At 38.1% G+C, this 21,960-nt stretch overlaps 3 protein-coding genes and 2 long non-coding RNA genes across 14 annotated transcripts in view; 4 read left to right on the top strand and 1 right to left on the bottom strand.

Moving 5' to 3' along the window:
* Window positions 1–97: 97 nt before the first annotated feature.
* On the bottom strand, window positions 98–9,796 carry LOC26527417. 3 transcript variants are annotated; one of them, XM_044008053.1, is made up of 4 exons: window positions 9,640–9,796; window positions 4,507–4,558; window positions 484–953; window positions 98–417 (listed from the first exon to the last, which is right to left on the bottom strand). In XM_044008053.1, exons 3-4 carry the CDS (start codon window positions 943–945, stop codon window positions 196–198), a joined length of 684 nt encoding a protein of 227 aa, XP_043863988.1. In that variant the 5' UTR covers window positions 946–953; window positions 4,507–4,558; window positions 9,640–9,796; the 3' UTR covers window positions 98–195. The 3 variants fall into 3 exon arrangements, with proteins under 3 accessions (XP_043863988.1, XP_015023370.1, XP_043863989.1); XM_015167884.3 differs by having other exon boundaries at window positions 4,341–4,558; window positions 9,640–9,795; XM_044008054.1 differs by lacking the exon at window positions 4,507–4,558.
* On the top strand, window positions 3,118–7,236 carry LOC116803678. Of its 3 annotated transcripts, none has more exons than XM_044008055.1 (4): window positions 3,118–3,461; window positions 5,623–5,685; window positions 5,778–6,999; window positions 7,056–7,236. In XM_044008055.1, the coding sequence occupies exons 3-4, from the start codon at window positions 6,401–6,403 to the stop codon at window positions 7,087–7,089; spliced, it is 633 nt and encodes a 210-aa protein (XP_043863990.1). In that variant the 5' UTR covers window positions 3,118–3,461; window positions 5,623–5,685; window positions 5,778–6,400; the 3' UTR covers window positions 7,090–7,236. The 3 variants fall into 3 exon arrangements, with proteins under 3 accessions (XP_043863990.1, XP_032583774.2, XP_032583772.1); XM_032727883.2 differs by having other exon boundaries at window positions 3,140–3,461; XM_032727881.2 differs by lacking the exon at window positions 3,118–3,461 and adding an exon at window positions 5,414–5,560.
* Window positions 9,797–10,254: 458 nt separating the features above from the next.
* LOC116803679 lies at window positions 10,255–12,261 on the top strand. Of its 2 annotated transcripts, none has more exons than XR_006356883.1 (3): window positions 10,255–10,376; window positions 11,819–11,975; window positions 12,051–12,261. It is a non-coding gene; the product is annotated as an uncharacterized LOC116803679 (long non-coding RNA). The 2 variants fall into 2 exon arrangements; XR_004363713.2 differs by having other exon boundaries at window positions 11,736–11,975.
* Window positions 12,262–12,622: 361 nt separating this feature from the next.
* LOC122757032 lies at window positions 12,623–15,497 on the top strand. Of its 5 annotated transcripts, none has more exons than XR_006356929.1 (2): window positions 12,623–12,769; window positions 14,623–15,497. It is a non-coding gene; the product is annotated as an uncharacterized LOC122757032 (long non-coding RNA). The 5 variants fall into 5 exon arrangements; XR_006356925.1 differs by having other exon boundaries at window positions 12,623–13,017; window positions 14,665–15,497; XR_006356926.1 differs by having other exon boundaries at window positions 12,623–13,017.
* A 101-nt stretch (window positions 15,498–15,598) lies between these two features.
* LOC6575219 (protein tipE) overlaps window positions 15,599–21,960 on the top strand; it is a 29,010-nt gene continuing 22,648 nt past the window's right edge. The window contains exon 1 of the mRNA XM_002001197.4: window positions 15,599–16,466. Within this exon, the coding sequence (XP_002001233.3) occupies window positions 15,697–16,466 (770 nt within the window). The 5' untranslated portion in view covers window positions 15,599–15,696. The remainder of the gene's footprint in view (window positions 16,467–21,960) is intronic.

Genomic DNA, 21,960 nt, shown 5'->3' with positions numbered 1-21,960 from the left:
TCCTTGAATAATATTGAACCACTTTATAATTCCATTCCTATTCGAATTTTTGAAGTAATTTCAAACAAAAAACGGCACTACGCACTGCTAATATTACTTAAAAATAATAATAGCATAAAATACCGGTGTTATTTTTGGTCATTAACTTAAATAAATTGAATTTAAAGATGAAGCTTTGATGGTTTTAGGTTTTACTCAGCTTTGAGATTGAGTGTAAGGGGGGAGCGCTAACCTGATGACCCGTATATACTTTACTATTACTATCACAATTACTATCAACATTATAACAGTTAGCACAAGCCAGAATTCGCTGAATTTATCCGTATTATCCGGTAGGGAGCAGTTTGCCACACAGTATGTGTAGTATGATATTGGTTTACTTTCATCATTGCTGCACATTATTGTCTGATTATGATTCTGTAAAGAAAGTAGAAATAAAACAAATTAGGTAATGTAGATAAGATTTAAATAATATTTATTTACATTTGCAATGTACAGGATCTGCTTTGAGCAATGTTCGCAATCACAGATGATTGGGTTGTCGTGTACGGTGATTTTGATATTTGGATACTTCTCTATTAACTCAAGTGCATTAGGCAATCGATTGTGGTCCAGGTTGATTTTCCTTAGGCTGGGAAAGTGTCTGACCCAGTCATCTGGCAGTTCAGTTATTTCATTATATGAAAGGTCTATGTATGTCAAGTTGCTGAAATCGTCCTGCAACATTGCACTCGGTGGGGAGCCATATTTCTTTTTTTGTAGTTTTAAGATGTTCAGCTTCAATTCCGATAGACATTTAAAATCATTACTGGTCTGATTGGAACAATCGCAGGTATTTTCACTTTCCCACTCTTCAGCGTACATCAAGCAGCCGCAAGTTATATTAGAGTCGGCTTTACAGACCGAAAATCCTATGATTATAACTAATATATAGTAGATGTCCATAGTAACAACTGATTACAAAATAAAAGAAATTTGTAAAACGATTATTGGGATAGTGAAATAATATTCAACTTATTAATTAATTATTACTAACAGCTCATAATGAAAGCAAGTAGGATATATAATTTTTCGCGTCTTTCTGCTTACACAAGAAACACGCGCACACACACACGCACACATACTCATACAGTATATGCCATACACACACAAACATACACAGACACATACACACACAAGCACCCACGCATAAACACGCATGGGCTGCAGTGTGCGCTTACTATGAGAACTTAATTGTTGAATAACTTTCAGATAACTTTCAGATTATGAATATAATATGAATATGCATATATTTGCCAAAGCACAAGTCTCTAGTATTTGAAATACGCTTTTTACAAAAATGGTGGTGAAGGGGTGGATATAGAGGTGGGGGTAAATTTTAACAAAACCCGAAATTGCATAAATTGCATATAAGCTTACATAAAAAATTTGGAGACTAGCAATAAAGGTGTAGCAGATATAATTTTAGAACTGGTTTTCGATAAGGTTTTTTAGCGATAAAAAAGATCGGGATGAGTTATCGATATTTAATGATAAACTCGATATCCGCGCTGTAAATACGGACATTTGAAATTTGAAGTCTCTAGTTCTTATATCTTCTGAAATCGACGCGTTCATAAATACGGACAGACGGACAGACAGACGGACAGGGCCAAATCGAATCAGCTCGTCACCCTGATCAAAAATATATATATTTTGTGGGGTCTGCCACGCCTCCTTCTGCCTGTTACATACATTTCAACAAAGCCATTATATATACAGTAGAATCCGAATATAGCGACACTCAAGGGACCGTAGATTTTACGTCGCTACACCCGGAGGACGCTTTAACCAGAAAGAGTACAAAATATTTTTTTTTCATTTTTTTTTACGGTTGCCATGTTTGTAATATCAAAACAACCATTTTTTATAAACTTATTTCAATAACATGGTTTAGAAACATTTTTGTGACGTCGGCATTGTACTTTGTCTCTCTCCCTCTCATGTCTTAGCAGCATTTTTGGCGTTGTTGTCATTATTTCGGGTTTTTTTTTTATCACGTCGTAATAACCGGTGATTGACTCAAAAATATGAAAAAAAAATCGTCGGCATAAGCGGATTGTCGTTAAAAGCGGAGACGTACTAAGCGGAGGCTCTTTCATATAAGTTTGTATGGGGACCAACCAAGACAACGAATTTTCGTCGACATAACCGGACGCTTTAAGCGGAGTCATTATAGCCGTATTTATATTATATTTATATTTTATTTCCATATCTTATCTTATATATAAGTTAAGCGCTCCCATACTAGAGTACTAGTGATTGGGGGACGCTGTGTTGGGTTCTTGTGAATATATAACAACTTTGTGTTCAATAAACTCTCTCTAGTCCGAATATAAACTGAACTGAATCTGTTCAACTGGTTAGGTTCTCCCCTTGAATGTCTGACTGGACTCTCTAGCCTCCTTAGATTGTCGAAAGTCTTAACTTATATATAAAAGAGAGTTGTGTAAAAGTGCTCCTCCACTTATAACTCGAGATCTGCTGGACCAATTTTCATGGTTTTTGATTTGTTGGATTTGTCTCCGCTACGAGTAGGATAGTAGATCTTAAAAATACTGAAAAAATTTGACGAATACTTGAAAAACGCGGTTTTTTCCCTAAAGATTCAAATTTCCATTGATACTCAGTAGGCTTGATAACAGTGACAGTTTTCGATCCTGCTCTCATATGATACAATAGTATAGAAGTAAATAAACAAATGTAGTCAGTCAGTCTACGGCACAGCCTCAGGCGAACCTGACTATTCATAAAAAAAGCACATTTGATAAAAATAATACGCGTGCGTACAGAAGCTAAATATCTCGAAAGTTCAGGTATTTGTTTGTCTCAAACATAAATTTGTGTAAATTATTTATATTTATATTTATATTTCTCGATTGTTTTATATGGTTTTGTGCGAGGGCAGTATTACTATTAATAAAAATGCCGCGTCCTAGAAGATCTAATCTTTCCCCGCGGAATATGTCGGTCGGAATATCGCAAGTCAATTATCTGACGAAGAACGAGAAATCGCCCGAGAAAGGCAGCCTGAACAATAATCTGAAGTATATGGATATAATATGATGATATATATGATTCAATCTCGTTTAACAACTTAGTGGCAATTCTGCCGGTGAGTGAACCACTTGCATGTGATAATATTGTGCTTGACGGTGATTACGAAGTAGCGAGCATACAGAACGTAAGAACCAGAAACACGTTATCGCAAATCTATAACAATTCAACTATTTTTGGATTATCTAACATTCAAGTACAAGTACAAGTAAGAGATACCTTAAGAGATACCCTAAAACCTACAAAGAGCTTCTTTTATACAAACATGGAAAAACACATGCACACTAGAGGTGCCAAACAATCGATGGCACGACTGAACTATCGATGGTTCTATGTCTCGATAGTGGACGATAATATCGTCAAAGGTGCGTGTCAAATAATTATAATTTTTCTTAATCTTATATCATAGCTTGCAAATGATGGCTGATCGTTTTTTCGAATATGCTCTGCTTCATAACATAACCGAAAAGATTGTGCAGACACAATCTCTTTGCTTTGTTTTGAATCGGTTTAGGTTAAGCGCTTCGCATTGACTGATTAGTGTGACGATCTCAAATGAGTGTCGCGTAAAGAGTAATACGATTTTCGCTTACACAAAGACTCAGCAAAAGACAGTTTGACTAAAAAACTCAACAAAAATGATCTTCGTGTGCATGCAAATACATACATACATGCAATAGAGGACAAAATTATTTTGACAACGCATTGCAAAAACTCTAACCTCTTATTTCTTATTTCAATTCACTTAACTCAAGCAAACGATCAGTGCTTGACTTGAGCGAATCGAAAGCTGAAATAACTGTCTCGCTCAGTTTCTGTCAGAATCTTTCTTATTGTGTGAGTGAAAGACGCTTATTTGCAGACAACAAAAATCGATCACTACAATAAAAACCATAACTTATTAGTTTTTAGATTTTAGCTGTTATGTCAATTCAGCTTTTATCTTAAAATGTAATTTCAGAAAATTGAAGTGCTCAAATTTTTAAGGCTAAGAATCACTGTTTTTTTTTTTGCGACTATCGACCACAATCGATGGTTTGGAAATTACTATCGTCCACAATCGATGGGGTCCACCATCGATAGTTTGGCACCTCTAATGCACACATACATACACGTACGTATAAGCACACACTCTGCTAAGTCAATATTATAAAAATTTATTTGTCGAATAATTTCTGTTGTAGGGGAATTATCTTAATGTAACTTTCATAATTGGATCATAATATTCTAATGTGTGTACTTACTGTTGGATGGAAATATAGAAATAAAATGCCGCGCTTGTGTGCTTTCGTAGCAAAGGTTTATTTGTGACTAACTTACTTAGAGGTGGTACCTATCAGCTAGATATGGTACACACGTTTATCGATATATCGTGTCGCATTGTAACAGATGATATTCATTAACACTTACCAAAGCACGTATTTTATTGAATTGAAGGCAAAAGGGGCGAGGTATCCAAAATCTGTAAATCACAAAATCTTCGTATAAAAATAAATCTGAAGTCTTAAAGTGTTCAAATTTAGCTGGAAAAACAAAATCAATTTTTCGATTATTCTTGATAAAAAATTTATCGGATGAGTTACCGAAAAAATATGATAAACTTGTACTGCGTATGGTACACACGAGTATGCATGCCAAATTTTAACTCTCTAGCTCTTGTAACTTCTGAGATCGACGCACTCATACGGACGGACAGGGCTATATCGACTCGTTTCGTCGAGCTGATCAAGAATATATATGGGGTCTGCAACGCCTCCTTCTGCCCGTTACATACTTTTTCACAAAACCATTATACCCTAATTTCCCATTTTCAATGGGTTCAGAGTCCTAGGTCCGTGTATATCACGCGCATATCAACTTTTTCTTTATATATCGATAACTACTCCCGATATTTTATTATCGATTAAAAACCTTATCGAAAGCTAGTTATTTAATTATATCTCCTACACCTTTAGAGCTAGAGCTTCCAAATTTTAAATGTAGACTTATATGTATTTTATATAATTTCGGTTTTTATAAAAATTTACCCCCCACCCTTATATCCACCCCCTTACCTTCACCTTTGTAAAAGGCGTATTTCAAGTACTAGAGACGTGTGCTTTGGAATGTACATACATTTTTACCATATGATTACGCTCTTAAAGTTTCATTAAGATTGTACGTCTAGAAATTAAATTTCTCAACAAATAAATTCTTATAATGTTGCACACGCTGCAGCGCAGCCCTAGCGCAGTCGCTGCTTACTGCGCAGTTAGCAAAGCGCATTCTAATACGTGTGTGTGTATGTATGTGTGCCGAAAAGAAGAGCAGAGTGGTTAGAATATCAGCTTAGAGGGTTCAGGGTATCTCCTAGTCGAGCAGTCTCGACTAGAGTCTTCTTACTTGTTACTATTAGAGTGGCCGATGACAGTCGTTCGCACGCGACATTATTTAGTAAAATAAAAACGGGGTATAAAGCGGTAAGGTACTTGCAAGTTAATTTTAACAATATAATTAAAATACTAACGTAACCCACTTTTCATTTAGGTTTTGGTGTTGGCACTGCTGGGGAAATGGAAACGTTTTTAAATGGCAAGGACAATGGCGAGGGTAAATATTATTCTACTGCTTAAGACAGCCACACACGTGGGCTGCAGCTTTTGAGTTTTAATCTAATGTAACAAACACGCTTTTGTTTGTAGATTGCGACGCGGATAAAAATAACGGAGAGGATGAGATACCACGCAAGAGGACCAAATATGGTATCTCTGGGGTGTGGTATTATTTTAAGAAGTGTGCGGATGGCAAGTCTGCCAAATGTACAAAATGTGGCCAAATATTCCAAACAAGTGGTAATACCACAAATTTGTCTGCTCACTTAAAACGGAAACATCGCAATTTGAGCCCCACTGAAGAGCCGAAGGCTGCAGGCCCTATCCTAACACTTCTTCAAACAAAATATGATGCCTCATCAGCCAGGAAAAAATTACTGGACAGTGCGCTTACATCGTATATTACATCAGATCTTCGCCCATACTGATTCGGCATTTCGTTGAAATTCCTGATCCACGCTACCAGCTGCGAAGAACATTGCGCGATGTCTACATTCCAAAGCTGTTCATGGAAATGAAACAGAAATTGCACGAAATTCTTGATCAGATTGAGTTCTGCGCTGTTACTACTGATGGGTGGACCTCAAGAGCGAATGAAAGCTATTTTTTAGAACAGTACCTTTGCTTAAGCAAAATTCAGAGACGCTCAAAATAAGGATAACCCACTCAGCTTAAAACAAGAATGCCCAACAAGATGGAACAGTGTCTATCACATGGTGCAAAGATTTTTAGAAACCACAGATGCCACTTGTAAGGTGTTACTCAACACTCTAAAGGCATTATTGCCCTTATCTGCTGATGAAATTGCCATTCTGGAAAACCTGGAAAAGGTTTTGTCTCCTTTTGAACACACGACTGTGGTCACCGTGTCGGTGGTCATTCCTGTATGCTGTGGCCTTCTTCATAGTCTTGAAAATCTCAAAGGCAAGCTAGCTACTGAGGAGGGTCAGCTTGCTGTTGCGAGTTTAATAAACGGAATAAAAGACAGACTACTTAAGTACGAGTCGCGCTCGAATACGAGAATGGCAACAGTCCTGGACCCCCGTTTTAAGAGGGATGGATTTTTACCCCCGTTTAACGTAAGCGAAGCGGAGAAATTTTTAGAGAACGAACTCATTATGGTCAAAGCATTGTCTGAGCTTCGTCCATCTTCCTCCAACCTGCCAGCACCAAAACCAACAGACCAACACCACCCACTTTTCGACTTTCTTCAAAAGAAAAAATCTGAAAAAATTCGAAAAAGTCGAGTTGACTCAATACTAGGACTGAAGCAATATTTCAACATGGACAATCTCCATTGGACTACTGGAAGGTAAAAATACATAACATAAGAGTAAAATATTTTTAATTAAAGCAATTTCTTCACAGATCTCAACTGACAACGCATTTAAAAGATGCGTGAAAAAGTTCTTGTCTGTCCCAACAACATCCACAGAGAGTGAACGAATGTTCAGCAAAGCTGGACATATCGCAAACCAAACAAGTAAGAAGGCTCTAGTCGAGACTGCTCGACTAGGAGATACCCTGAACCCTCTAAGCTGATATTCTAATCATTCTGCACTTCTTTTATGCACACATACATACGCATGCATCCACACGCACGCATAAGCCTGCGCTCTGCTAACTGCGCAGTAAGCAGCGACTGCGCTTGGGCTGCTCTGCAGTGTGGGCAATATTATGAGAATTTACTTGTTGAATAATTTCTTTCGTAGACATACAATCTTAATGAAACTTTCAGAGCGTAATTATATGGCTAAAATGTGTGTACATTCCAAAGCACAAGTCTCTAGTACTTAAAACAAATTGGGGGCGAAGGGGGCGTGGTATCCAAAATTTGTAAATTACAAAATCTTTGTATCTATTAACTCTATATACAACACAATTTTGAAGTCTACAGGTCTAAAAATGTTCAAATTAGGCTGAAAAAACCAAGTCGATTTTTCGACTATTCTCGATAATAAAGTTATCGGATGAGTAATCGAAAAAATATGATAAACTTGTACTGCATGCATGCCAAATTTAAGCTCTCTACCTCTTATATCTTCTGAGATTCTTTTGCCCATACGGACGGACGGACGGACAGACGGACAGGGCTATATCGACTCAGCTCGTTGTCCTGATCAAGAATATATATACTTTATGGGGTCTGTGATGATTCCTTCTGCCTGTTACATACTTTTCACAAAACCATTATACACTGATTTCCCATTTTCAATGGGTTCAGGGTATACAAATGATTGGATACAAGTTATTATGTCCGTCCGTCCGTCTGTCTGTCCTTCCGTCTGTCCGTATGTATGAACGCGTCGATTTCAGTGGATATAAGAGCTAGAGACTTCAATTTTTTTAATTGTCCGTATTTACAGCGCGAATATCGAGTTTATAACTAAAAATCGATAAATCAGCCCGAACTTTTTTTCCCGATAAAAAAGCTAATCGAAAATCAGTTATAAAATTATATCTCCTACATCTTTGGAGCTACAGTCTCCAAATTTTGAATGTATATTTATATTTTACACAATTTCGGCTTTTGTTTAAATTTACCCTCCACCCCTTAATCAACCCCCTCACCATCACCTTTGTAAAAGGCGTATTTCAAATACATATATTATATTATAATTATATTATTGTTATAATTACGATCTGAAAGTTTCATGAAGATCGTATGTAAAGTTATTCAACAATTAAGTTCTCATAGTAAGCGCACACTGCAGCCCATGCGTGTTTATGCGTGGGTGCTTGTGTGTGTATGTGTTTGTGTGTGTGCGTGTGTGCGTGTTTCTTGTGTAAGCAGAAATACGCAAAAAATGATTGAAATAGCTATTGCTCGAAGGGTTCAGGGGATCTCGTAGTCAAGCAGTCTCGACTAGAGCTTTCTTACTTGTTACTTGTTATTTTTGATTCTTAAAACACATATGTACATACATACATTGAAAATTATACCTTTAAAGGTTTAGCAATGTTTGACGGCAATTTTTTCGGTGACTCAACAAGCTTAGTATACAATGTTGTATACTATACATTGATTAATTAGTCAGTGCAGAGTAGACGTCTGCATGATTACATTCATAACAAAGCCACATTGAGTACATTCGAAATGAGTGGAATATGATTGAGTGAAAAGGACAGAATGAGACGAGTGTGTATACTACTTTTTCGCAGGACGAACATGTTGTGTCTCATGCCGAATGACTGAGTATAACGAAAGAAGAGCAAAGTGAAATGAAAACTTCGAAAACACTCGAACTACTCAAGTAGTTCGATGAATATTTTGTGTATTCATTTTGTGCTTTGAGAAATTGTGAGCAGACGAAATGGAAGCGGAACCTGCAGGAAAAAATATATGTATTTTTCGGCAAATACCAGCGTGTTGTTTTTGTGTTTTGTTTTGTTTAAAGCTTGTGTTTTAGCTTTACTAACAAAATGTGTAGTTGTGACCGTCTATATATGTTTTCTGTGTTGATATTTGCAGATTTAATATTTATTTAATTTAATTAATTAATTATTTAATTATAGAAAAGCAATGTTCAATAGCTTCCAACCCTGATAGAATTAATAAAATTATGTTTTTAAATTCGAATATTATTAATTAAATATTTGAAATAAATATATAAGTTAAAAATTCCACAACAAAAAATACATTGCACACATATTTCTTTATTTTTTCCTCTTTCTTTTAACAGATACACACAGCAGAAAACAGCTGACAATATTCGAATGTATTCAATATACAACATTTAATAGCTTCTGCTGCTCACTCACTCACTTCGTTTCTTTTCGGCTATATTTTTGTGCTGCCGAGAGAAACACGACTTCAGTCGCTCACTCATTCTCATTTCGTTTTGTACAAGTTTGAATGTGCTGTACAGTTGAATGTGTTTTTTTTTGCCATTCATGCAGACGTCTAGTGCAGAGTACTTCAGCAGACTTATATCAATGAAATAATACTTACCTTTACACTTTTTCAGAAAACGTTTATTTTATCTTTTACTTTTTACTGATAGGCAAAAAACATCAGCTTTGTTCACCGCTTTTTGTTTCAATTATTTAGTTTTTTAGAGACATGCAATGGCAATGTTGCACAGAATATCGATATCGATGCCTATCAGTGTTGCCGAATCAGATTTTTTCTCCTCAAATGTGGGTCTATTTTCAAGGAAAGAACCAATCGATAATAGCGTGGATCTAAATGAACTATTTAATTCAATTGATCTTATTTTGAGCAATATTATTAAACTTTGTGAATTTTTGTAAACAAAGCATAGTCGAACTCGCAAATAGAAAGAATTTTTAGTCAGGGTGAATATTGATATGCTTAACTCAAGTGGCAAGAAACGACTATAAGACGCTATTTAAATATGATGGGCAATATGGAAGCATACGATAAAAATAATAATTTTCATAAATTGGACAAAATACTGAGCTATTTGTAAAGTAAAACATGATTTTTTGTTCGCTTTTTGTCTCAATATTTCGGCTTTTTTTTTAGTATCTTCTTACTAAAAAAAACTATTTTTACTTAACAAAAGTTGGCAGCACTTCTTTCAACTAAAACAAGCTTTTTTTACTCAACAAAAGTTGGCAGCCCTGATACCTACATATATAAGTATTAAATAAATAAAATTTCACCCGATTTAACAAACATTTGCCAATAACAACAAATATAAATCCGATATATTGTGTTGCAAGGTAACGTAACGATGTTCGTTACTTCTGTTTCCATATTTTCATGAGTACGATCACTAACATGGCTAGACATGTAGTACTCAATTTTATAATTTATATTTATTTTTATACTCATTCACGAAAGTGAATCAGTATATTGGTTTTGTGCAATGTCCGTCTTGCTGTCCGTCCGTCTGTCCGTCTGTCCGTCCGTCCGTCTGTCCGTCTGTCCGTATGAACGCAATCTATTTCGGCGCTATTGAAGCTAGAGACTTTCCCGATCCGCCCACTAGGGGCGTGGCAAATCGGAAAATGCATTTTCTGATATACCAGAAATCATGTTAGTTAAAGAGCTAGAAAGCTGAAATTTGGTATGTAAGTCCGCATCGAACACCTAAGATCACGAGCTATGGCGGATATATCTCCGCCCATGGGGGGCGTGGCAAATCGGATAACACTGTATCTCCTAAAGTTGTAAACCTAGAATGCTGAAATTTTGCACGTCAGCTAATGTTATGATTCTATAAAGTCTAGAGAACAAATTATAAGTCTACGCCCATTAGGGGCGTGGCAAATCAGACCTGAAGATATAGTGATTTTTTATATTCTGCTATATTTTGGACACTATTGATGCCAGAGACCTCAAATTTTGTATATATACTCGGTCTGATCAGCCAAGACCAAAAAGCTTTGTCGGATATATGTCCGCCCACAGGGGGCGTGGCAAACCGCAAAAGTTTATATCTCCTAAAGTATAATAGCTAGAAGCTTTAAATTTGAATAGTTGAGTTACTGGTAGCCTCCTCTATCGTGGCATATCGAAAAATACCCTGTAATTTTCACTTTATTTGAGGGTAAGCATTCAAACTTTGCAGTTAGGGTACCGTTATCTCGTTCTAAAAACTGATCAAAAATGAGGTGTCTACACCCAGTTGGGGCGTGGCAAATCGCCCGACTGCAACGTTCTTACTTGTTTAATTTATGTACTGCCTATGGTATACACGAGTATGCAAGCCAAATTTCACCTCTCTAGCTCTTATATCTTCTGAGATCCTTTTGCTCGTATGCTTGTATCTGTATCTGTATCTGTATCTGTATCTGTATCTGTATCTGTATCTGTATCTGTATCTGTATCTGTATCTGTATCTGTATCTGTATCTGTATCTGTATCTGTATCTGTATCTGTATCTGTATCTGTATCTGTATCTGTATCTGTATCTGTATCTGTATCTGTATCTGTATCTGTATCTGTATCTGTATCTGTATCTGTATCTGTATCTGTATCTGTATCTGTATCTGTATCTGTATCTGTATCTGTATCTGTATCTGTATCTGTATCTGTATCTGTATCTGTATCTGTATCTGTATCTGTATCTGTTTCAGACCACCTATGTATTTATCCTCCGGAACATTAGATATCAGCAAATTATACAAGTATATTTAAAGCTGCACTAACCGTTTTGCAGTGTGGCTTTAACACACCATAGACTCTCAGCAAGCAGTGCATGGTTGTGGTCTCCGCTATAAAGCAAGTATATTTGCACTACTTGCTTTATAGTGTGAGTGATTTGGTGGAATATGCAATTGATTTTCAATCACTAAATAGCTAAAACTGTTTAGTTTGTAAGTATCTTTGTTCAAACGTGAACATGTCATATGCGTTATCCGACACAAAGTAATAAATATGTTATCCCTTAGCGACCAGCGACCAATGCAGCGACTAATATATGGAAATGTAACGTGAGCCCGGGCCCAGCGATCTAAAAAAGCGACACTTGAATAAACATCTGTGCACTTGTTTGTATGGGAAAATGCACTCTTCCAGTGACTGGAAGTAGTTTTAAGAGTCTCTGTTAGGTATATAAGAGCTTGGATTTTAAGCAATAAAGAGTTAGTTTTCAATCTTGAATTCGGCAAATGTGGAGTTTTTTTTATTTAACGCTCTAACAATCTTAGTTGGGCAGTAATGCAAAATTGAGTAGTAATCTAGTATAAAATATATATATTTATATATATGCATATATATTTTTTTTAAATTTATAAACATATGTAGCAAGCAGTGCTCGATGGTACCAACTGGCAGCCAACCAACGAATCATTATTTTTGCCAACGAGTATTTCCCACATTCTCAATGGTTGCGCGAAGTGCGCATATGCGAATCTTTTGGATGCTCTCAATGCGATGAAGAGTCGCATTGGTGACGTTAGCGTCGACGTCTGCAGCGCTGCTCAAGTCGGCTACGCGTAGCTGACGCCACCCACAAACACACGCACACACACTCTCACATTTAAACACCTACACATGTGTTGTGAGGCGGCGAGTCCTGTGGCGGAGTCGGGTCGTCGCCTCAGTTTTGGACAAACACTCCGAGAGGCACGTCAGGGCCTAGCGTTCGCGCTTCTCGTCTCGATTCCGTGTGCGTTGTGCTGTGTGATGTGTGATGTGTGTGTGCCAGTGTGAGCTTGCCTATGAAAATCCAGAAAAGGCAACAAATTCTTCTTCGCTGGCAAATGCTGTAATCGGCGTTAAATTGCCTACAATAATCAAAATACAAAAATAAATAATATACATTCAAAATACAGTAACAAATAAAACCAACAACAACAACAGCAAATTCGTTAAGCAGCAAAGATGTGCGGAGCAGCGCCATTTCGGCTGTCAAAAGTTAGTTAGATACTTGGTTGAGTCGTTATTCCTGTTTTTTATATTTACTTTTATTTTATTTTGGTTTGCCCATTGCCCTACAGCTAGTTTCTGCTTGTCAGGACCAAGGCGTGGCGTGGGCTGCCAGCAAGCGAATTTACCTATTTCGTAGTATAAAATTGATTCAGATTCAGGTCGAAAGACAACAGCGCAGACAGATTGGTTTTTTTGCTACCACAATTGTCTGCCTCTCAGATCTAGTATATTTTGTTGGGATCTAGAGCTTAACTGGCTGTTGGACTAGACCCTTTGACCATTTGGCAGTTGTGGTCTGTCACGATATTACTCATACGCCGTATATCCAGTTTTAATTTTCACATAAACGAAAGTAACGCACGATGCAAGGCATATACATGAATGAAATCATCCAAAATACATAGAAGCACACACACACACATACATACACACATACATACACATTTGGAAACACGTGCATGCCGTGTCTGCCTGTGTGTGTGGGTGTGTGTATTCTTAAATTGTGAAATGCGTCCAGCTAACACAAACGGTGCCTGTGTGTGTGTTTGTGTGTGTGTGTGTGTGTGTGTGTGTGTGTGTGTGTGTGTGTGTGTGTGTGTGTGTGTGTGTGTGTGTGTGTGAGTCTATTGCCAATGCTAAAACTGACCAATGTCTAGTGTCACGCAAAGCTACAACAACAACAGCAATAACAATGCTCAAACAGAATATGTAGGTAAATAATGGGTGTCAAGCGACCAAATATCAGCACTGAATACCTCAAATAGGTTAGCAAAAAAAATATTCCTGCTGTGTCATAAAGAGAAAATAAAGTACACGAAATGAAAATGTTTTTTCTTGCAATGGCAAAACTAAAAACTTGGCGAAGAAATTCTATCGGAGAATTTCAAGAATTCCAGAATTAAATAGTTTACTTGATTCATGAAGACTTATACAATCATCAATGAATATTGGGACTTTGTTAGACTTTACTATGAGTCTGAGTGACTAATTTTTGCATATTTCACATTTACATGACATTTGGTTATGAATATCTTTTAAGTCGATCGGCATTTAGTTTAGTTTAGTTTATGGCTCACTCTTAGATATTTGCAGACGTTGAGCAGATGTAGGCAGCTCTAATAAATCATGCTGTCTATCTAGTCGCGTCTAGACAAATGCAAATAAATTGAAAAATAATAAATTGTCTTAGTTGAAGGCAACAAAAACAACAACAACTATGGCAACAACATAGATACTGCCGCACAAAATGTGTAGCATAAATAATTCCACCCACAAAAAATAAAAATATAGAAATATATATATGTTATATATATATATATGTAGAAAAAAGATTACACAGTCACTAGGGCGACACACTAAAAGGAAAGTCATACAGTCTGTTTGCGGCGTCGCAGTCGCAGTCGCAGTTGCTAGTGACGCTGGCGCTAGCAGCGCTGCATTTGTCCTTTGCTAGGCATTCAGTTCTCTTTCGCTTTCAATTTGACTCGCTTTTGGCGCTCTCTCACACACACACACACACTCTCTCTCTTGCTCGCTCTCCCTCTCAAATTCGCTGCGTCTGCCTCTCGTTAAACTAACCTACATCAACAGCTGTCAAGTGCGGCGCCCTTCATATTGTTCTTTCCCCATCAGTGTCAGAGCCAACAAGAACTGCAATGAATTAAAAACAACAACAAAAATAAACAATAACAAAAGCTATAACAAGAAGAGGAAGAAGTAGACAAAGTGTTAGCATTATAATGCAAATATTAAAGCTGCCGGCGAGATTAATCAAAAGTAAAGCAAAAATTAAAATCAACTCATTCAATACAAATGAAGACGCTGGCGAGCGTCTTCCTTTCACCGTCTGACTGACTGTGACTCTCTCGCTCTCGCTCTCTGTCTCACCATCTCCCCCACTGTCTTGTGCGCGCTATCTCTATCTATTGCTCGCCTGAATGCCCGCCTGCACACGTACTCCCGCTTAACCGTTAACTACTCACGCGCGCGCTCTTTGCCACTCGCTGCCGCTCTCTTGCTCAGTCCCGCTCTCGCTCTGGTGGCTCTCTGTGCGGTGGGAGTGTGAGCCTTGGTTGGTTGGTCAAACAGCTGTTTATCCGGTCTCCTTGTGCGTCGACGCGTGTGTACATAACCTCAATTGGCAGCAGTTCGTGTCGCGCCCGTTGCGTACTCGGGCCGCTCTTGAATGTCGCGGTAGGCGGCGACGCCAGCTGCCAGCGCTGCCAGCGCTGCCAACGCAACGTCGGCGTCAACGTCAGCGTCAGCGTTAGCTTTGACATACGCTGCAAGTGTCCAACACTCGCACTCGTACTCTCTCTATCCCACTGCCTGTCTCCATCTCTCCCTCTTTTTCTCTCTCGCTCTCTCAGTCTCTATCAAATTGACGAGTGCAACGCGAACGGCAACGACAGCGACAACGACTAACCCTAGGAGCAGCTCTCAGGCCGAGCCGCAGGCTTTGGCTGGCGCGGGTGTGGACGTCGCTGCAGCTGCAGCTGCTGCTGCGAAGCCGACGTCAACGCAAGCAACAACAAGAAGCGCAACAGCAACAGCAGCAGCAATAGCAATAGCAATAGCAGCAGCAATAGCAGCAGCAGCAGCAGCAGCAGCAGCAGCAGCAACAATCAGCAGCAACATCAGCGCCCTGAGTGCACCGACAATAATATGAGGAGTGGCAGTTCGGAATTACTACTCGAGCAGCAACAACAAGAGCTACGGTTACGTAAAATCCGAGAACTGGCTCCAAAAAAGAAAAATGGCAATCGGCGCTTTCGTTCGTGGCGGGAACGTGCGCGTTTCTATGGCACCTCAACACTCGCCTTCTTCTCGGTGACGGCCGGCGCCTCGCTGCTGTTTCTGGTGCCGCTCTATGTGGATCCAGCGATATCGACACTGAGCCACGACTTTATCGAACATCCAACACTGTGCACAACAACACGGCGCGAGGATCTTGTTGGCATATTCAATTGCTCGTGGAGCTCCTGCCGCGAGGGCTGCACCTCCGATCTGTATCGCTGTGTGCACATCTATGTGACATTTATCGAACAAAATATAACGATACCAGAGAACATGACCGACTATACAAACTACACCGCTGAGTGGGAGCAGTCCAGCGAGGCCACACTGCTCGTCAACATTAAGGGCTGCGGTTATCCGCCCACAGTGACGTGCAAGAATTTTAATATGTACTACGGCGTCGAGGGCGCCATCTATCCGTGTTTCTATTCGCGTAAAAACAAGACCGTCGTCTTAACATCCTACAATCATGACGATCAGGAGGCCATCATCATCCATTTTTTTGTGGTGCCCTTTGTGATAACGGTCATCTCATCAATCGCACTCTGCATCATGCACTGCGATTGCCGCTGCAAAAAGGATCGCAGCCATCGACGCAATCGTCCCCAGTGCCGCAGGCCACGCATTGAGAATCTCAGGTGAGCCACGTTGACTGTTAAGCAGTCAGTGATTCAAGTGATGCAAGTAAACTTTAACTAACTGTGCATTCAGTTTGAAATACACATAAACCTAAAGGCTTAAAGGCTTATCAACTTCTCTCTAATCCAAAATTTCGGAACGTTCAATGCGACAAAGTAATTTTCTTATGGAATTCATACAGAGCTTTCCATATTCGACTGACTCTACGAGTTGCGCATATTCGACGGACCCATGTTTTTTTTTTTTTTTTTTTTTTTTTTTTTAAATAAAAAAAAGGTTGTTTATTATATTTATTATTTATATATATTTTTTATTTATATTTGGTTCATTTAGACGCCGTATTGTGTCCGCCGCTATCAAAAGATATAGGGTTGCCAGTTGGGTCTGTCTTATGGTACAAGACAGTTTTTATAGACTTATGTATATATGTATATATGAGTTAGCGTAGACTGAGCCCCAGTAGTTCTTCGATTAGACTTGGATAACTTTTCTCTTGATCTACAAACTTAGTATGTTTAGTATTTATTATATTCTGCTTTTATTATTCAATGTATTCGTTTAGAAGACTAAAGTATTGTTTGTTTTTATGTTATATTATATTATATTATTGCATTATATTATATTATATTATTGTCTCAGACGACATGATATTTGGCCTCTGCAATTGCTCGATTCTAGTTTAGTCTGATAAAGTGTTAAGATGAGGTCTACAGACTATTTAGGTTTGTTTAAAATTCAGAATCTTTAAAAGTGCAGTTATTATTATTATTATTTATTTTTGTTATTTAATGATAAATTGTTTTCTTATAATAAAATGGCTCGAACGCTTTAAGTAGTTTGGTTTGGCTCTTAAAATGCAAAGTTAGCATGGCAGGATTAAACGCAAAAATGAATAAATAAATAAATCCAAATTTTAAGGTTCTACAATAAACATAGTATAGTAATTTCATCATCCAGTTATATATTTATTTCCTTAAAATTAATTCCATTCCCATATTGTCTATAATGTTGAATCGAAGTTTCCAATCTGCAGATGTGTTTCGATAGATCCTATAATTAAGTCGACTGCTGCATTATTATGCATTATGCAGCCTACCTATAGTACGATTAGCACCGACTCTCAACTCGCACAGCTGATGCTCCCCTCAGTATCCGCATCAAGAGCAAGAGCAAGACGCTGCAGCATTGTCGAGTTTTAGTTAATTTGCATGCATCGTTGAGCTGTGTTACAGTTGACTTCAAGTTGCGAGTTCATTTAAATTAATGAAGTTTTCAAAAGTTTGGCAAAAGTTTTTGGGGAACTGAACTTAAGACGCATGCCAGCCACCTGTCCAAACCAATCCAATCTTATCCAGTCAAACTCAATTCGAGTAAGTGTGTTGTCCATTATTTGTTTTGGGTCGAGATTTAAATAATTCAATAATAACATATGCGACGAAATTGAGAGTCGACTTTATAGTTTGGAGTAATGACTGGTCTGTATTATTTATAAGCAAAAGTGTCAAACGTGCTTGTGTGTGGGTGTCTGTGTGTGTACGCCCGCAAGTCACGCATTAACTGCCAGCACACGCACCACGCACCACACTGCGTATGATTGATTTGTTTAGCTGTTGACAAGCCAAAGTTTTCCTTTTCGTTAACTACTGCAGCAGTGCCTTCGATTACTTCCAGACTACTTCACAAGTGCGACAATAGCAATTAAATTTATCATATTGAAAACCTAATAGAAGACAAAGAACAATATTTATTGAGTGCTCCCATTGATTTGTAATTATAATCTCCATTCAGAACAATTCTCTTTCAGTTCCAGTACATTCATTGCCATGGCGAGCTGTGTGGCCTAGGTGAAATTTGCATATCCAAGTCGGAGTTCACATAGAGTCAATCGATAATGAATTGGTCGACCCCATACACACACACATACATGCACACATACATATAGGCCTTCGCATTATTCAATTGCCTCGTGTCAGTTTCACATGCTCAGGCACAGAGCAGGCAATCGTTCAATGCATTCAGTGCCTCCATTGTCCTGCCTTTTGGACTGTTTACCTCATTGTCTATGGCACACGTGCCCAATCAATTAGTAGTCCAATGGGCATTATACCCAGGTAGATTTCGGCCAAATTGACTCCAGCTGAGTTTGTTAGTTAGCCCTTTGTCTCCATCTCGTCTCTTGTTTGTTAAATGCAGCTGCAAGAACTTCATATTCAATCTGAAATCTATTAAATTTGTATATTTGTTTGTCCTTCTTTTCTCTCTCTCTCTCTCTCTCTCTCTATTTTACTGTTTTTCTGACTTCAGGAGTAATTGACACGTCTCGCCCAAAGTTTTCATTTCATTTGAACGCATATGCGCGTTGGATGGATACATATATATATTTCCATATTAAAATGGTAAAGTTTATGCCAGGTGTTGCCACGCCTTTAAGCTAAAAACAAAAAAATAGATGCTAAAAAGGGAATTCGCATAATTTAGCTTGTTTTCAACGGAAATCACTAATAAAAACAGTTGAGAAAGAACTGTTGAAAAGTTGCAAAAACAAACTGGCGTCAGCATGTGCCATTGTTAATGCTATCTGTGACAGACACACACTCACACGCATTCACCTTCACACACACACACACACACACATGTAAGCTTTGTATATGTGTTACATAATCTGCTTACCTTACGTCGCAGTCGCTCGCTGTTTGAGTATGAAAATAATTTCAACGACTTTTGCCGCAGCAGATCAAGTGGTCGTGCAGTGAGTCCTGCGAAATATTGTTATGATTAAAGCTGAGCCATTATAAGCTAATGATCGCTCTGACTCGCACAACTGGCCAACCAAATTGCTGCCAATGAGGCGTATACTGAACGCTTCAAACACTTAACAAAGCAGCGTTGCGAGTGCAGCTTTAGGCGAAAATGGTTGAAGGAGCTGCTGTTGCTGCTGCTGCTGTTGTTGTTGCTGCCTCGTGGCTGCACCTAAAGTGGCCTACTTAGCCGGGCCAACTGCGGCTCCAGCGTCGCTTGCTGCGTGTGTGCCACTTTTCCAGCCAAAGAGTGTTTCTTTTTCTTCAAAGAAACAAGCCTCAAAAAAAAAAAAAAAAAAAAAAAAAAAAAAAACATGCAAAAAAAAAAAAAAAAAATCAATTTCTTTTGCCTTGCAAACGAGGCAGCTGCTGCGCATGCATTAAAGTCACGTCTGCCACATATTCAAATTTCTCACTAAACACTTTTCTTGGTATTATTTGACGCATGTATGTATGCATATTTCTTTCATTCCTTATCTGTTCTCTTGACAAGTGATTTGCACTTATTGCGCCTTGTTTCATCGGGCAAAAACAATTTATTTGCAATGAGCTGAAGCATCATTAATGCATTCAATGGTCGCCTAGTTATTTGCGGGCTGCATTTGCTGGCGATTCGGCACGTATTTTCCCATTTTCCTTTGCGTCTGGTTTTACTCAAGCATCTACAAACAATACAATGCGGCTGGCTTTTATCTTTCGGGTTCAAAATGGGAGCAAGAAAACAGAAATAAAAAAACAAAAGAAAGGGTTTGCTTTTGTTATTTTTATCAGACACATTTCGAACTACTTCTAGCATATGATGAAGGCTGAGAGCTCGTGTGTGTATGTGTCTGTGTCTGTGTGTGTGTGTGCCATCTCGCATCGTAAGTGTGTGTGTGTGTGTGTGAAGGACAGCAACGCCTATTTCTCATCACGCCCACTCTGAAAAATCAATATTAATAATGCGCAGCATATGAATGCTGTTCAATAAATTTTCCTTTTCCGTGCGCCATTCACAATGCAATCCGCATTGAAATACAAAGCCGTTTGGTAACTATCGTCTTCTGCATAACCAGACTGGCAATAAGCCCTGAACACTGCTGCTAGCAGCCAGAGTGGAAAACCAACAACTAGAAAATCAAGCAAAATGGTCCACTGCAGGCGGGCAAATATTTTCGTTGACGCCATTTCATTCAAGCAAATCCCCAACGAAATCCTGCCAGTTGGCAAGCAAAGTCCGCTAAGTCAGTCAGAAGTCGCAGTCAGCTAGACGTTTCATTAATAACACACCCACACACCCACACACACATACACATAGAGCCACACGTACACCCACCCATACATATACAAGACGCAGTTGTCGGACAAAGTAATGTACATTTAAGCCCTCTAGCTGGCCATCTTAATTGCTGTCAATGACAGTGGCACATGCGCAGCAAAAACAAAAACAAAAACAAAATCAAAAACAAACACAAGAACATATTTGCCAGAAGTACTCATTGCTTTTACTGTTTACGCTTCAGTAATTTTATTAAGAATTATTACACAATACGATTTAATAGTGCCCACTGAGGTAGACTCTGGGCAGCCCCTTAAATTATGCCATGCCAAAGCCTCAACTTGCGTTCAATAGGATATCGAGCAAGCCCGATTAGATGTTGATTACGTTTAGTTTTGCTACAGCTTATAGGCAATAGCACCTGCACCCTGAGCACAAACGATTGAAACTTGATCTTGAAATCAAGACTGGTAAAGGCTCCAGCTTGACGATTTGATTGAGATGGAGCTGGTGTGGCACGATAACGAGTGATCATGTTACAAAAGCACAATATAAAGCCAGCTCAAACCCTAGTACGACTTCTTTCGGCTTACAGATAGTAAAAGTGATTGAAATGAGCTTTTGGTGTTAATATCTTTTCAACGATCTCGTATTTACTCAAACATTGACTCCATGCTTAACCCAAAATTAATTCAATCAATAACTTGACTACTTTATCGAGTCAAGAAGGAAATGTATGTTAAATGATATTTTAAATTATATATATATATGCACCAATTAATAGGCATATAATTGTGTGTTTATTAGAGTAAAATAATTTAACTTGACTTGCTGTGAATAGCTTAAGCTTCTGAAGTCTCTACTCTATGAATTTTGTTTAAAAAGGTATCTTATTGAACTGGTGTTGCCAGCCCTTTAGATTGTCTACCTAGGGAGAAAGTTGGTTATTTCAGTTTACAAACGTAGACGAATCTAGACAATATTTGCAATATTTCAAGTTTATATTTGTATGAACCGATTATTGCCAAAAATTATACAATATATCTTAATCTATTGGTGTGGTTTCTATACAGTAGAAGTGTTTTACTTTTGTTTCTGTACTCCATGGTTTCACTGTGGGATTGATCTCGAATTCTATTAATGCTTCTCCGCAGTCTTGAAGATTGTCATATCAACATCACTAAACCTGACGTATATATAAATATTTCAAGACTTTAATTGATAAATATTTCATATTTATATATAAAGACGAAGTCAGTTTTTATGTAAGACTTTTTAGATTCAAAAAAGCTTTTTATTATTTTTTATTTATAACTGAATCTGTACAGATTAATAAACATTTAAAATAATTTTACTAATCAAGCCGGGTTTACACTGGCTTGACAATAATTTTCCAAAAAACCAGAAGCATTTACGTAAACAGCTAAACTTTAATTA

Source organism: Drosophila mojavensis, unplaced genomic scaffold, assembly GCF_018153725.1.
Source record: "Drosophila mojavensis isolate 15081-1352.22 unplaced genomic scaffold, ASM1815372v1 contig_231, whole genome shotgun sequence".
Taxonomy (NCBI): Eukaryota; Metazoa; Arthropoda; class Insecta; order Diptera; family Drosophilidae; genus Drosophila; species Drosophila mojavensis.
This window is presented reverse-complemented; position numbering and strand designations above follow the sequence as displayed.

What these genes read in the sequence shown, in the direction of transcription:
- LOC26527417 (XM_044008053.1), bottom strand. Translation starts at nt 945, where the DNA reads ATGGACATCTACTATATATTAGTTATAATCATAGGATTTTCGGTCTGT. An exon ending in AGATCCTGTACATTGCAAAT is followed by an intron (nt 418 to 483) that starts GTAAATAAATAT and finishes CTTTCTTTACAG; the next exon opens with AATCATAATCAGACAATAAT.
- LOC116803678 (XM_044008055.1), top strand. Translation starts at nt 6,401, where the DNA reads ATGGTGCAAAGATTTTTAGAAACCACAGATGCCACTTGTAAGGTGTTA. An exon ending in CTCCATTGGACTACTGGAAG is followed by an intron (nt 7,000 to 7,055) that starts GTAAAAATACAT and finishes ATTTCTTCACAG; the next exon opens with ATCTCAACTGACAACGCATT.